Raw genomic sequence first — 15,149 nt, forward strand, 5'->3', positions numbered from 1 at the left:
TTTACAGCTTTGTAATACCTGCTGAGAGTCAGTCCTTTGGATGGGGAGTTGAAACATAGAGGCTTTCCAGGCCTGGAAGTTTCAGCACATATCGAGAGATAGAGACAGAGGCAGAGACACTATTTGCCTCTAGTTTCTCATTAGCCAGCCACCAACAGTAGGATTTTCTACACAAGGGGAGAGAGACAAAAGGACAGTGCTTTCAGCGTGCAGTCCAAACAGCTTTTGAAAAATGAAAGTAAAACCTTTGGATTTCTCCTGTAGGAAAGAAACACTGTCCAAAGAAACCTGACCTGTCAATCATTCTTCAAACATCAATTCCTAAAGGATCATAAAACTCTGGGACACTGCATTAGGCCCAGATTAAAAATAAACAAATCCAACAATAAAAAACACCAGTACAGACATCAAGGCAACAATAACAAAAAGGCCACACCAGGCAGAGAAACGTGATTAAAATGCATTTCTTAAAGGCACTCTAGCTTCACAACTTGTAATCAAGGAAGGGAATCTTGAACTCAAAGCATCCAGAAATAGGAAGCCATTAGAGGTTTATCGGAATAGGGAGGATGAATGAGCAGAATATGGGACAGGTCACCACAGTCCCAAATGAGTCAGAGTCCAATGTAGGGTGGAGATTGGACTGGAGAGAATTTAACTCTTAAATGTGGCAAATGCTTGAGTGAGAGAGAGAGTTAATGACAGTAACAACAATTTCACAATTCGGCTGACAATATTGCAGATGTGGAATAAGATGATCTTTAGTGATTGACTAATTGTTTAGTTTAGTTCAACATTGAACAAGACAAATGGAGGCTGGAATTTTCCCGGCACGCCCACCCCAGAATCGGGGCAGGCAAGGCTCACAGAATGACGTTCTCCATTGGCCTTGGGACGGGATTTTATGAGCATTGGGCGGACGAGGTGGTAAAATGCCGGCAGGGAAGTACACTGTTGCAACTTGGAGGAATCAGTTCCTTTCCTATCACTGTAGCTTTTAAGCCACAAGGGGCACATTAGAGCTCTGTTCAATTATGCCTTCTTCAAAATTCAGATATTAATTTTAATTTTGTTGGACTATGGAAACGTGTTAGTTTGATAAATGATTTGAAGTCGAGGTCTTCATTTCTCTCAATAAACTGACTCTGTTTGTCAAGGAATGGGTGTAGCTTTTCCATCATTGCAGTTTTATTGCTTTCTTTGACCAATGCAAATGTTTCCTTTTGTTTTATAAGTGGCTGCCACTTTTGGGTATCTATAATTTATTTTAATTTGAGTTAAATCAGGAAACACATTTGATGATTAAAAACTAATTATGTTATTGTGATGGACAACATGCATCATTAATTCTGCAATTTCAGGCCTGGTAATTCACTGGCTTTTGAGCTATAATCTGCTGTTTAAATTTTACAGTCATTAAGCCTGGTTTGTGAAGCTATTGAGTCATATTTACCTACTGTGGGTTAGAAAAAATAATGGACTCACGCAAATCTTAACAGCACTTGAAACGTCTTAAATGATGTCTTGGCAAAACTGCGTTAGCTTACATCAGAAACAGCACAGCCCCATCTCAAAGTTGCAGAAATTAGAGGCCTCTTTGCTCCTTTAATTCAAAAAAAAATGCCTGTTTTGCATCTTAATTTTGCAACCTTTGAGCGAATTCACAGGAATATGTCATTTCTAACATGTGATTCTTGCACATCTGATTTTGTTAACCTGAGTGAAGAACTTGCAACCAACTACAACGCATCTGCAATAACAGGAAAAATGGGAAAGCCTCAAGATCTAAAGGACTCTACAGTTCATTTGTCCATTTGCGTTCCTGAAACTGATGCACATTCTCTCAAATATTGAAGCAATCCTCCCTTTATGTTTGCCACACATTTTACCTCCCATCGCTCCCCTGTGCAGTTCATTCAACATCATCAACATTCTCAACACAAATAACTAAAACTTACTTTATCCCTGCACCTTAACCCTTGTTCTCAACATTGTTGTAATCTTATGCACATTATCCAGGTTCAATTCACCTTTATCAAGAATAGAAATATAGAAAGAAGAACCAGGAGTAGTCAACTTGGCCCTTCGAGCCTGCTCTGCTGTTCATTATGACCATAGCTGATCATCAAATTCAATATCCTGATCAATAGTAAATGCTCAACTCTTAGTTCATCTTCTGCACAATAAATAAGTTATTTTTCCCTCTTGTTATGATGCGATACCTTTAGCGAGGTATCAGGTTATTCATTTCTACACTGTCTCCAATGATCATAATGGTCAGTCATGATCATCATGAATAGTGGAGCAGACTCAAAGGGCCAAATGGCCTCCTGTTGCTCCAATTCTCTATGTTTCTAATACCCAAACATTCTTGCTTGCAGAATTCTGCATGGTAGGTGTGGCTATTCTCTGCCTTTTACATATGCATCAATTAGTATCTCATGGGGCTGTGTTCTGTCTCTCTGACTATACATACAAAGATCTTGTTATCTTTCTTTACTAGCACGCAAGGCAGCTGTTAAATTTAGTATGCTATTCAACATAATTTCCACAATTCAGTCTTATTTAGTGTTCCGGCCACAGCAGATGACAGCTAAACGCTCTCGTCATTTAGTTTACATTCCTTCACAGCACCTTTTCTGGTGCTTCTTTGACACTGCATGCAGCAGTGCTCTGTCGACAGATTTGAAAGGAACCACCCATAATAGTGTTCACCCCAAAGAAGGATCTGGCTTCTCCAGTTTTAGGATCCATGCCTCTTTGGGTATAATCGCTGAGCATTCACGCAATAATCAAGATAAGCTACCTTAGGTGCTTATAAAGTGCATTGTACTCTTTTTAGATGCATTCCTGTTTCCTGAAGTCCCCTCAATGATTCATCCAAATTGACCAAATGCTCCACTTTGGTGGATCCTACCTTTAAAAGGTCATCTGATACAAGACAACTCTGGAAAAACCCTGCAGCAACCTCTCCATAGTTTGCTGGAAAATGGCACAAGATGGTGAAACCCAAATGGTTGATGTGTATATCGGTGTAACCCCTTATGTATATTCATGGTGCTATAAACTCTTGATCTTTTGTCCAATTCTAATTGTTGGTAACATGGTTCATGTCCAATTTGATGTTTGTCAGATACCTCACCAACTTCACATACAGCCCCTCTATTTTGGGGGATGAGATATCTATCCAATTTCTCAGTCTGGTTTGCCATCAGATATACATATACATGAGTCCCCACAGATATACATAGTCTTGTCTGGTTTAACTGCTGGCAAAATAGGTCCTGCCTACTCTGCAAATAATATGGGCCCGAAGAAACACAAGCCTTCCAGCAATTTTTAGTCTGTCTCCACTTTCTCTATTAACATGAAGGACAAAGAACAAAGAAAGATACAGCATGGGAAAAGGCCCTTTGGCCCTCCAAACCTGCACCAAGCATGCGAACCGATTGAACTAAAATCCCTACATTTCCGGGGACCATATTCCTCTCCTCCCATCCTATTCATGATTTTGTCCAGACATCCCTTAAGAGTCACTATTCCATTATATCCCTTGGCAGTGAGTCCCGGGCACCCCACCACCCGCTCTGTTAAAAAACTTGCCTCATACACCTCCTTTAAATCTTGCCCTTCATATCTTAAATTTGTGCCCCCTAGTAATTGGCTCTTCCATCATGGGAAAAAGCTTCTGACTACCTACTCTTTTGTAGATTTCTATCGGGTCAGCCCTCACCTCCATCGTTCCAGTGAGAACAAACTAAGTTTCTCCACTTCTCCTCATAGCTAATGACCTCCATACTAGGCAACATCCTGGTAAATCTTTTCTGTACCCTATCCAAAGCTTCCACACCCTTCCGGTAATGTGGCGACCAGAATTGAACACTATATTCCAAATGCGGCCTCACACAGGTTCTATAAAGCTGCAACACGGCTTGCCAATTTTTAAACTCAATGCCCTGGCCGATGAAGGCAAGCATACTATATGCCTTTTTGACTACCTTCTCTACCTGTGTTGCCACTTTCAGTGACCTGTGTACCTGTACACATAGACTCCTCTGCCTATCAATACTCAAGGATTCTGCCATTTACTGTATATTTCCTATCTGCGATAGACCTTCCAAAATGCATTACCTCACATTTATCTGGATTAACTCCATCTGCCATCTCTGCACCCAAGTCTCCAACTGATCTATATCTTGCTGTATCCTTTGATGGTCCTCATCGCTATCTGCAAATCCACCAATCTTTGTGTCATCCACAAACTTACTAATCAAACCAGTTACATTTTTCCTCCAAATCATTTATATATTACAAACAGCAAAGATCCTCACGCTGATTCCTGAGGAACGCCACTTGTTACAGCCCTCCATTCAGAAATGCACCTTTCTATTGCTGCTCTCTGTCTTCTATGACCGAGCCAGTTCTGTATCCGCCTTGCCAGTTCACCTCTGATCCCGTGTAACTTCACCTTCTGTGCCAGTCTGCCATGAGGGATCTTGTCAAAGGCCTTACTGAAGTCCATGTTGACAACATCCACTGCCCTACCCTCATCGATCATCTTTGTCACTTCCTCGAAAAACTCGTTCAAGTTAGTGAGACACGGCCTCCCCTTCATAAACCAGGTTGCCTCAGTGACGTCAGTGGGAATTCCATGAACAGCCGCGAGATCAGCAAATCCCACCATTAACAAACAATGCGCCACATCCTGCCAGTGGGAAACACGGAGTTGGGAGGCAGGGAATCTCGCCCAGTGAGTGAGAGGAGGTAGGTTCAAAACTGAGATGAGGAGAAACTACTTCTCTCAGAGGGTTGTGAATTGGTGGACCTCACCGCCCTGGAGTGCAGTGGAGGCAGAATCAATTAATGGATTCAAGAAAGGGATAGATATATTTCTGATGAAAAGCAGGATAAAGTGCGATAGGGAGCAGGCAGGAAAGTGGAGTTGAGACCAGAATAAGATCATAAGATCAATGTTAAATGGCGGAGTGGACTCTAAGGGCTGAATTGCTGACTCCTGCTCCTAATTCCTGTGTTCTTCTTCAGCACTTGTATCAACAGAATCATCATTAGTCCCGTTTACACTTTGATTCAAAAATCTTTGACTTAGTTAAACGAATGCCGGTTCTAATCTCTTGACCTGGCATGAAGTAATTGTGGGCGGCCCAGTGGCATTGCTACCTCACAGCTCCAGGGACCTGGGTTAAATTTCGGCCTCGGGTGACTGTCTGCGTGGAGTTTGCACATTCTCTTTGTGTCCGTGTGAGTTTCCACCGGGTGCTCCGGTTACCTCCCACAGTTCACAGATGTGTGGGTTAAGTGCATCGGCCATGCTAAATTGCCTCTTAGTCTTCCGGGAATGCGTAGCTTAGAGGGATTAGTGGGGTAAATATGTGAAGTTATGGGGATAGACCCTGGGTGGGACTGTGATCGGTGAAGACTCGATGAGCTAAATGGCCTCCTTCTGCACTGCAGGGATTCTTTGTTTCTAACTCTTCATTTCATTTTACAGCTGGGACACTCTGCACATGTTCACCATTAATAAGCCTTAAAGGCAAATAAAAACAACATTCTCAGAACATCGGTGAGGAGGGATAAACAATCCATTAACACCTCAACCAACATTATCCCAATTTAGTGCAAAAATTAACAGCGAGCAAACTAATGGCAATCCTTAATAACACTCTGATGACATCAATTTGGCTCATCAGTGGACTAAAGCTGTTATTAAATTTTGCGAGGGTATCAATTTTCCCAACTTGAACAACAACTGTTGAAAAATAGATAACAGTTTAACAGTTATCACTGCGTAATTATGCTGTGGTGGTATCATACTCATTGGAATACATCAGTTTGGTCTAACTGGCATGAAACGATCTTTGATTTTACACAGAGGATATCTCTGAACATTTCCATAGTTGAATGCCGGGTAATACAAACTTGAGAGCATTATTATTGTTGTATCAGTCTCCTTTTTATATCGGAAATGGCATCTGATTAATGATTCCATTCAGAAAACATGGAGATAGCTTACCTTAGTCTGCAAAAGAGGCAGTGTAAATAGCTCCTTAGAGTCACACCACTAAATCTACCCCATTAATCACAGCCATGAGTCAAATGGTTGACAGCAATGTTTTTTACCTTGTGACATGAAATAATGCCATGATGCAAAAGCGGAGTTCCTATTGCACGCTACAAAATCATCCTTGCCGAATTCCCTACTTGCGTCAGCATAAATGTCAGACACTTTTAACATGAAGGAGATTGTCATCAGCCTCAAGAAGAGTAGAGTACAACATGCTCCAGTCTACATCAATGGGGACAAAGTAGAAAGGATCGAGATCTTCAAGTTTTTAAGTCACCAACAACTTGTCCTGGTCCCCCCCCCCGCCATGCCGACACTATAGTTAAGGAAGCCCACCAATGCTTCTACTTTTTCAGAAGACTAAGGAAATTTGGTACGTCAGCTACGACTCTCACCAACTTTTACAGATGCACCACAGAAAGCATTCTTTCTAGTTGTATCACAGCTCTCAAGACTGCAAGGAACTACAAAAGGTCATGAATATAGCCCAATCCATCGTGCAAACCTGCTTCTCATCCATTGACTCTGTCAACACTTCCCTCTGCGTCGGCAAAGCAGCCAGCATAATTAAGGGCCCCAAACAGCCCGGATGTTTTCTCTTCCCCCTTCTTCCATCGGGAAAAAAATGTACAAAAATCTGAGGTCACGTACCAACCGACACAAGAACAGCTTCTTCTCTGCTGCAGGTCAGGCTTTTGAATGGACTTACCTTGCATTAAGCTGATCTTTCTCTGCACCCTAGCTATGTCTGTAACACTACGTTCTGCACCCCCTTGTTTCCTTCTCTATGAACAGTGTGCCTTATCTGTATAGCACACAAGAAACAATACTTTTTACTGTATGGTAATACAGTATGTTAATAAATCAACTCAAATCAAATCAAACATTGGATTCAGACAAAAGAAAGGACCTTTTTTCCCTCCTGGGCATCCAAGTTATGCACCATACCAACAGCAGTTCCCACCAATGCCTTGCCCTGAACCACTCTCACACAGCCTGACGCTCTGCAGCTTGCTACCTCTGCACACCCCACCTAAGGCTGGGCCTTCTGCCTGGATTGGAGCTGTATCCTTGATGTCCAGCATCAGTTGTTTGCTGTAGAGCTGGTTCCAAAAAAATGGAATTCTGGCCATTGTTCCAAGTTGAGATGGTACGTGACTTGAAGGGGGACTTGTTGCTGGCGTTGCCCTTATGCATCTGGTGCCCTTATCCTTCCAGATGGTTATGGGTTGGATAGTGCTGTTGAAGGAGCCTTGATGAATTGCTGCAGTGCATCTTGTCAATGTTACTATGATAGAGCCTGCAGCCTGTGTGAGCCTCAGAACTAGCATTGACTGAGTGGCTGTACAGGATGTTTGAGGTGAATGTATGAAAATTTCATTACACAATTCACTTAATTGCAAGTTTGGATCTACTACAGGTGAATGCCCAGTTATTTTCTTGATTTTTTTATTCATGGGGCACATGGGGCATGGGCTTCGCTGGCTGGCCAGTGTTATTGCCTGAGAGCCAACCACATTGCTGTGACTCTGGAGTCACATGTAGGCCAGCCCAGGTAAAGAAAGCAGATTTCCTTCCCTAAAGGACATTAGTGAACTAGATGGGTTTTTCCGACAATTGACAATGTTTTCATCGTCATCAGTAGATTCTTAATTCCAGATATTTTTAATGAATTCAAATTCCACTATCTGCCGTGGTGGAATTTGAACTCGGGTGCCCAGGGCGTTAGCTGAGTTTTGGATTAATAGTCTAATTGTAATACCATCGCCTCTAGTATCCTATTTGGAAGATATGGACAGGAGTAGACCAGTCACCCCTCCCAGTTTCTTCTAGCATTGGATCATGGCTGTTTATATTTTAATTCCATTTGGCTGCCTTTGTTCCAAATCCGTTAGTATACTCACCAAACAGAAATCTCATATGCCTTCATAGAATCTCTACAGTGCAGAAGAAGGTCATTTGGCTCATTAAGCCTGCACTGACAACAGTCCCAGCCAGGCCTATCCCCTTAACCCCATATATTTACCCAGCTAATCCCCCTGACATTAAGGGGCAATTTCTCATGGCCAACCAAGCATCTTTGGACTGTGGGAAGAATGATGTGGAGATGCTGGCGTTGAATTGGGGTAAGCACAGTAAGAAGTCTCTAACTGTCCTAGCTGGGGACAATACACACCTCTGTAACCTGTGCTTGGCCTTCTCTTCACTCACATTGTCTGTACCTTTAAGACTTGATTACATGTAAAGACTCGTATTCCAACCATTATCTTGTAAACTGAGTTTGTGACTGAATATGCCCTATTTGTGAACACAAGTCCTCACTCACCTGATGAAGGAGCCTGAGACTCCAAAAGCTAGTGCCAAATAGTTGGACTCTAACCTGGTGTTGTGAGACTTCTTACTGTGGGAGGAAACCAGAGCACCCTGAGGAAACCCACACAGACACGGGGAGAATGTGCAAACTCCACACAGTCTCCCGAGGCCGGAATTAGTCCTGTTTCAATTCATTCTTTTTAATTCTTTCATGGGATCCGTTAGATCAAACCAGGGCAGGACTTACTCAGCTAATGGTGGGGTGTTGGGGAGAGTTATGGAACAAAGAGATCTAGGGGTACATGTTCATAGTTCCTTGAAAGTGGAGTTACAGGTGGAGAGAGTGGTGGAAGAAGGCTTTCAGCATGCTTGGTTTCATTGGTCAGAACATTGAATACAGGAATTGGGACATCTTGTTGAAGGTGTACAAGACATTGGTAAGACCACACTTGGAATACTGTGTACAGTTCTGGTCACCCTATTATAGGAAGGATATTATTAAACTAGAAAGAGTGCAGAAAAGATTTATTAGGATGCTACCAGGACTTGATGGTTTGAGTAATACAGAGAGGATGGATAGACTGCAACTTTATTCCCTGGAGCGTAGGAGACTTAAAGGTGATCTTGTGGGGGTCTATAAATAAGGAGGGACATAGATCAGCCAGATAGCCAACATCTTTTCCTGATGTAGGGGAGTCTAAAACTAGAGGGCATAGGTTTAAGGTGAGAGGGGAGAGATACAAAAAGATCCAGAGGTTTTTTTCACATGGAGGATGGTGAGTGTCTGGAATGAGCTGACACCGAGAATGGAAAATTTGATGCTCATCCAAATTTCCATTCACTGTTATGGGACGGGAAAATCCCTTTCAAGGAACTATGAATATGTACCCCTAGACTTCTTTGATCTATAACTCTCCCCAACACCCGACATTAATTGAGTAAGCCCTGCTCTGGTTTGATCTAACAGATTAAAACCTGGTGTTGTCAGACTTTTTACTGTGTTTACCCCAGTCCAACGCCGGCATATCCACATCTTGATCTAACAGATCCCATAGAAGAATTAAAAGGTATGAATTGAAACAGAATTAGTTTGGCATTTTGTTAAACAGGTGGAATTGCCTGTACAAGATAGTTAAATATCACATCAGCTTTGCAGCAGAGCTGTGTCCAGTGCTGGAATTGAACCTGGGTCTCTGGCACTTTGAAGCAGCAGTGCTAAATCTATCAATCTCCTTTGAACCTTTCCATCAATATACTGTAAATAGCTGGTTATGAAAAGGAATTTCGATGTCGTGAGAACTCAAATCTGACATTACTGGAATCCATTCCATTTTCCTCTGCCATGCACCTGGGGAATGTCAATTAGACTTTGTTTCAGCTCATATAGAAAAGGAGATCAAGTGTGGGCATTGTGCAAGATCAGGTCACATTGTGGCTTCTGAAGAATGTAAACCATGGAAACAAAGCAAGCGCTAAAATCATGCTAAGCTTTCAGTCCTACCGATAGCTCATCCCACCATAGGTTTCACAAGGCAAGGGATGCATTCATTGACAAATCCTTTTGACAACAGCGGGACCATAACGTCCTGCCTCCAGCAAGCAATGTGCTGTCTCCCACACACTTGGGTGGCACGGTAGCAGTGGTTAGCACTGCTGCTTCACAGCTCCAGGGTCCTGGGTTTGATTCCTGGCTTGGGTCACTGCCTGTGTGCAGTTTGCACACTCTCCCCATGTCTGCGTGGGTTTCCTCCGAGTGCTCCAGTTTCCCCCCATAGTCTAAAGATGTGCGGGTTAGGTTGATTGGCCTTGCCTAGAAATTGCCCCTTAGTGTCTAGGGATGTGTAGGTTAGCGGGATTAGTGGGTATAATATGTAGGGATATGGGGGTAGGCCCTGAGTGGGATTATGTTCAGTGCAGACTCGATGGGCCGAAGGGCCTCTTTCTGCACTGTAGGGTTCTATGATGATTCACCACTGCCAAACACGCCACAGACAGGGAGAAAAATCCTGTCCCATGTCTTTTCTAACCTAGGCTCCTTGTGCAGTAGTTGTAGCATGGATACTGTTTGGCACTGATATCTGGTGTGATCAAACCACATTGAGTTCTGCTGCCTGGATTTTATCACATGCTGTTCAAGGGAAACACACAGCTTTCCAATGACATGCCCAATTATTCATTGGGGCTTGACTGCTATCTAATAGGAAGAAATAACCACAAGAACAATCACTTATTCTTTTAATTGTTAAACATTTCTAAAAGTATAAAAGATATGTGTGGCACAGTTCTGCTGCAAAGCTGATGTGATATTAGGCTATCTTGTACATGCAGTTCCACCTGTTTAACAAAATGCCAAACTAGTCCTGTTTTAATTCATTCTTTTTAATTCTTTCATGAGACCTGTTAGATCAAACCAGGGCAGGACTTACCCAGTTAATGGTGGGGTGTTGGGGAGAGTTGTAGAACAAAGAGATCTAGGGGTACATGTTCACAGCTCCTTGAAAGTGGAGTCACAGGTGGACAGAGTGGTGGAAGAAGGCATTCAGCATGCTTGGTCTCATTGGTCAGAACATTGAATGAAGGATTTGGGATGTCTTGTTGAAGTTGTGACAGACATTGATATGGTCACACTTGGAATACTGTGTATGGTTCTGGTCACCCTATTATCGAAAAGATATTATTAAACTAGAAAGTGTGCAGAAAAGGTTTACTCAGATGCTACTGGGACTTGATGGTTTGAATAATACAGAGAGGCAGAATAGACTGCAACTTAGGGATGATCTTGTGGAGATCTATAAAATAATGAAGGACTTAGATCAGCTAGGTGGCCAGCATCTTTTCCCAAAGGCAGGAGAGTCTAAAACTAGAGGGCATAGGTTTCAGGTGAGAGGGGAGAGATACAAAAAGGTGCAGAGGGGCAATTTTTTCACACAGAGGATGGTGAGTGTCTGGAACAAGCTGCCAAACTGAAGCATTCTGATCTGAGTGTCGCTTTGGGTGAGAAAACTGGTGTGATTCAAATCGGCATGTCCAGTGTGAGTCACAGCGCAATTTTCCCGCACTTAGTCATTTTTTGGGACAGAGACATGTTTTGCACTGATTCTGAAAGGAGCATGGGTTAAATTTGCCACAAACCCGGCTTCACAGATATTGGCTGCTGTTTTAAAGGATGCTCTGATCCCAAAGTGAAATGGAAGATCCACCTCCTTCATCCAAGCGCATTGAGGAACCCGACTCTCCCATTGGCATACATAGACAAAGACACAACTGCAGTATAATGACTTGATTTGATTTGATTTGATCTGAATTATTGTTGTCACTGGTATACAGTGAAAAGTATTGTTTCTTGTGCACCATACAGACAAAGCACACTGTACATAAAGAAGGAAAGGAGGAAGTGGACAATGTTGTGTTACAGTCATAGTTAGGGTATAGAGAAAGATCAACTTAATGCAAGGTATGGCCTTTCAAAAGTCTGGTGGCAGCAGGGGAGAAACTGTTCTTGAGTTGGTCGGTGTGGGACTTCAGACTTTTGTATCTTTTTCCCAACGGAAGAAAGTGGAAGAGAGAACGTCCGGGGTGTGTGTGATGTGCTTAATTATGCTGGCTGCTTTGCCGAGGCAGTGGGAAGTGTAGACAGAGTCAATGGATGAGAGGCTGGTTTGTGTGACAGATTGAGCTAGCTGGATGGATGGTGGATTGTAGCTTCTTGTGGTCTTGGGCAGAGCAGGAGCCATACCAAGTTGTGATACAACCAGAAAGTATGCTTTCTATGGTACATCTGTAAAAGTTGGTGAGAGTCGTAGCTGACATGCCAAATTTCCTGAGCCTTCTGAGAAAGTAGAGACGTTGGTGGATTTTCTTAACTATAGTGTTGGCAAACAGTTAGTATAATGGAGGAGACCACAATTTGTTTACTTTGCACCAGAAAAACTGAAACATAATAGAAAAGTATTTTCATTAAATCATTAATAATGCAGAAAATTGCCAAATTCAATGTTTTGTAGTTGAGTTGAAGTTTCATTAAAATTTCATGTATTCCTGAGCACCACTTTTTATTTCCAGTTGGCGTCTTGCCAAGAATCGATATCTTCTTTCTTATTTAAAAAAAAATTCTGAAATGCCTGAAATGAAATTAGGAATATAAAAATGTTCTCTTGTTGCAGAAACTCAACATACTGCATGAAGGTGACAATGTCCTTGACAGTGGCAGAAAATGACTCAGGACTTTGCTACAATAGTATGATCCGAAACTTGGAGAAAGCTGAAATCACGAAAAGCAAAGAGCTCTTCTGCCCAGACATTGAAGATTTCATCACAGAAGGCCAAGATCTGGATATTGTTTGGTACAAGGTAATAAAGATGCTTCATTACAGTTACCATAATCTAGCTGAACATAGAATCATCAAGTCCCTACAATGCAGAAGGAGACTATTCGGTCCATCAAATTTGCACTGACTCTCCAACAGATCACCCCACCCATGCGCTATCCCAGAGCCCCTTGTACTTACCCCACTAATCCACCTAGCCTATAAATCTTGGGACACTAAGGGACAATATAGCATGGCCAATCCACCTAACCTGCGCATCTTTCAGACTGCGGGAGGAAATTGGAGTACCCGGAGGAAACTCACGCAGACACAGGGAGAACGTATAAACTTCACACAGACAGTGACCCAAGCCGGGAATCAAACCCGGGTCACTGGCGCTGGGAGGCAGCAGTGCTAATCACTGTGCCACCATGCCAGGCACCTCTGAAGCAATTTGTCATGATAGCATATCATTTACATTGACATGATATAACCGCTATATTATTAATGTTCTACTACAAGGTGCTTACTTTTATTCATGAACCTCGCTTCCAGTTGTCATGATTTTAACCATATTTTAGTGTCACAAGTTACCCGAATGCATTTTGATGTCAACGTTTCCCATTCTGTTTTGCCTTTTCAGCTGTTGGGATATTACAGAATTTGATTATTAAGCAGCTCTGTGAAACAAGCTTCTGAGGCCTTGCCCCCAACTCATGTACTCAGCTCCTGGGTGAGATGCCCTGTTGGGGAACCAGTGGACACTCAATGAGCTGAATGGCCTCCTTCTTCACCATAGGGATTCTATGGCTGGTACAGTGGCACAGACTTTAGCACTGCTGCCTCACAGTGCCAGGGTCATGGGTTCGATTCCTGGCTTGGGCAACTGTCTGTGTGGAGATTGCATGTTCTCCCCATGTCTGCATGGATTTCCTCCGGGTATTCTGGTTTTCTCCCACAGTCCAAAAGATGTGCTGGTTAGGTGCATTCCCTCAATGTACCCGAACAGGCACCAGAGTGTGGCGAGTAGGGGATTTTTAAAGTAACTTAGAATCATAGAAACCTTACAGTGCAGAAAGAGGCCATTTGGCCCATCAAGTCTGCACCAATCACAATCCCACCCAGGCCCTATCCCTACATATCTTACCCATTAATCCCTGTAATCTATCATCTTAGGACACAATGGGGCAACTTTAGCATGGCCAATCAACTTAACCCGCACATCTTTGGACTGTGGGAGGAAACCAGAGCACCCGGAGGAAACCCATGTAGACACAAGGAGAATGTGCAAATTCCACACAGACAGTGACCCAAGCCGGGAATTGAACCCAGGTCCCTGGAGCTATGAAGCAGCGGTGCCACCCCTGCATTGCAGTGTTAATGTAAGCTATTTGTGACACCAGTAATTAAACTCTAAATGATGATTCTATGAAAACATGGAAGTTAGAAAAATGAGTAGGTCATTCAGCCCCTTGACATCTCTTCCACCATTAGTGTTGGTGGATTTAATCAAAAACTGGTTAAGTATATGAGGTAGAAAATTTGAAAGAACATATTGATGGGGATTGAGAATGAAGGTTGGGAGGAGGCTAATGTCTAGCATAAACATAGACCTATTTTGCTGAATGGTCTGTTATTGTGCTGCGTGTAAGGTGGAATTTTCCTATCATGTCTGCCCTGGAATTGTAGCAAGCGGGACACGGACTATGCAAAGGTCCGTTGACCTTGGTTGGGAGTTTCCGGTCTTGGGCTGAGTGTGGCTAGAAAATCCTGCCCCTAATCTTATGGGGTAAATTAGATCTGTACCTCAAATTATACTAAATTCGTAGGCCTTAACTAATCTCATGGGTAATTAGTCGGTACATCATAAATATGTTGTTCATGCAAATTTTTAGAGGCTCTTGCATCCACTTCTTGAACATTGTTCCTGAACAATTTGGAGATGGTTGATGTGAGAATTTGCTGACCAAGCTAAGTTATACGATTAAATAGACAACAGGGAAGAAATTGAAAATATTTCAATGGACTTGAAGAGTGTATGGACCAAGGATTTCAGTATAGAGGCATTAGGTAATAAATATTGTCATGGGAACCAGGCTTTATACAATCAAAAGAGAGAAAAGGAGAAAGGTGTGGGCCCAATCTTCAATTATCTACAAAACTACAAGGTTGTTAAGAAGGTAAACCACTGATTGCATCTTTGGGTGATCCAGAACTTATGACTCTAAATTATTATTGAGTTTTAGGGCTGTACGGTGGCATAATGGTTAGCACTGCTGCCTCAAGTGACAGCGACCTAGGCTCGATTCCCGGCTTGGATGATTGTGTGGAGTTTGCACATTCTCCCTGTGTCAATGTGGACTTCCTCCTTGTGCTCTGGTTTCCTTCCACAGTCCAAAGATGTGTGGGTTAGGTGGATTGGCCATGTTACATTGTCCCATAAAATC

At 42.7% G+C, this 15,149-nt stretch overlaps 1 protein-coding gene across 1 annotated transcript in view; it reads left to right on the forward strand.

Annotated features, from left to right (window-relative positions):
* LOC145342469 (X-linked interleukin-1 receptor accessory protein-like 2) overlaps positions 1-15,149 on the forward strand; it is a 624,731-nt gene that overhangs the window by 470,431 nt on the left and 139,151 nt on the right. The window contains exon 4 of the mRNA XM_080188033.1: positions 12,559-12,745. Coding sequence (XP_080044159.1) covers positions 12,559-12,745 — 187 coding nt within the window. The remainder of the gene's footprint in view (positions 1-12,558; positions 12,746-15,149) is intronic.

This window comes from Carcharhinus amblyrhynchos, chromosome 4 (genome assembly GCF_965287045.1).
Source record: "Carcharhinus amblyrhynchos chromosome 4, sCarAmb.v2.hapA, whole genome shotgun sequence".
NCBI lineage: Eukaryota > Metazoa > Chordata > Chondrichthyes > Carcharhiniformes > Carcharhinidae > Carcharhinus > Carcharhinus amblyrhynchos.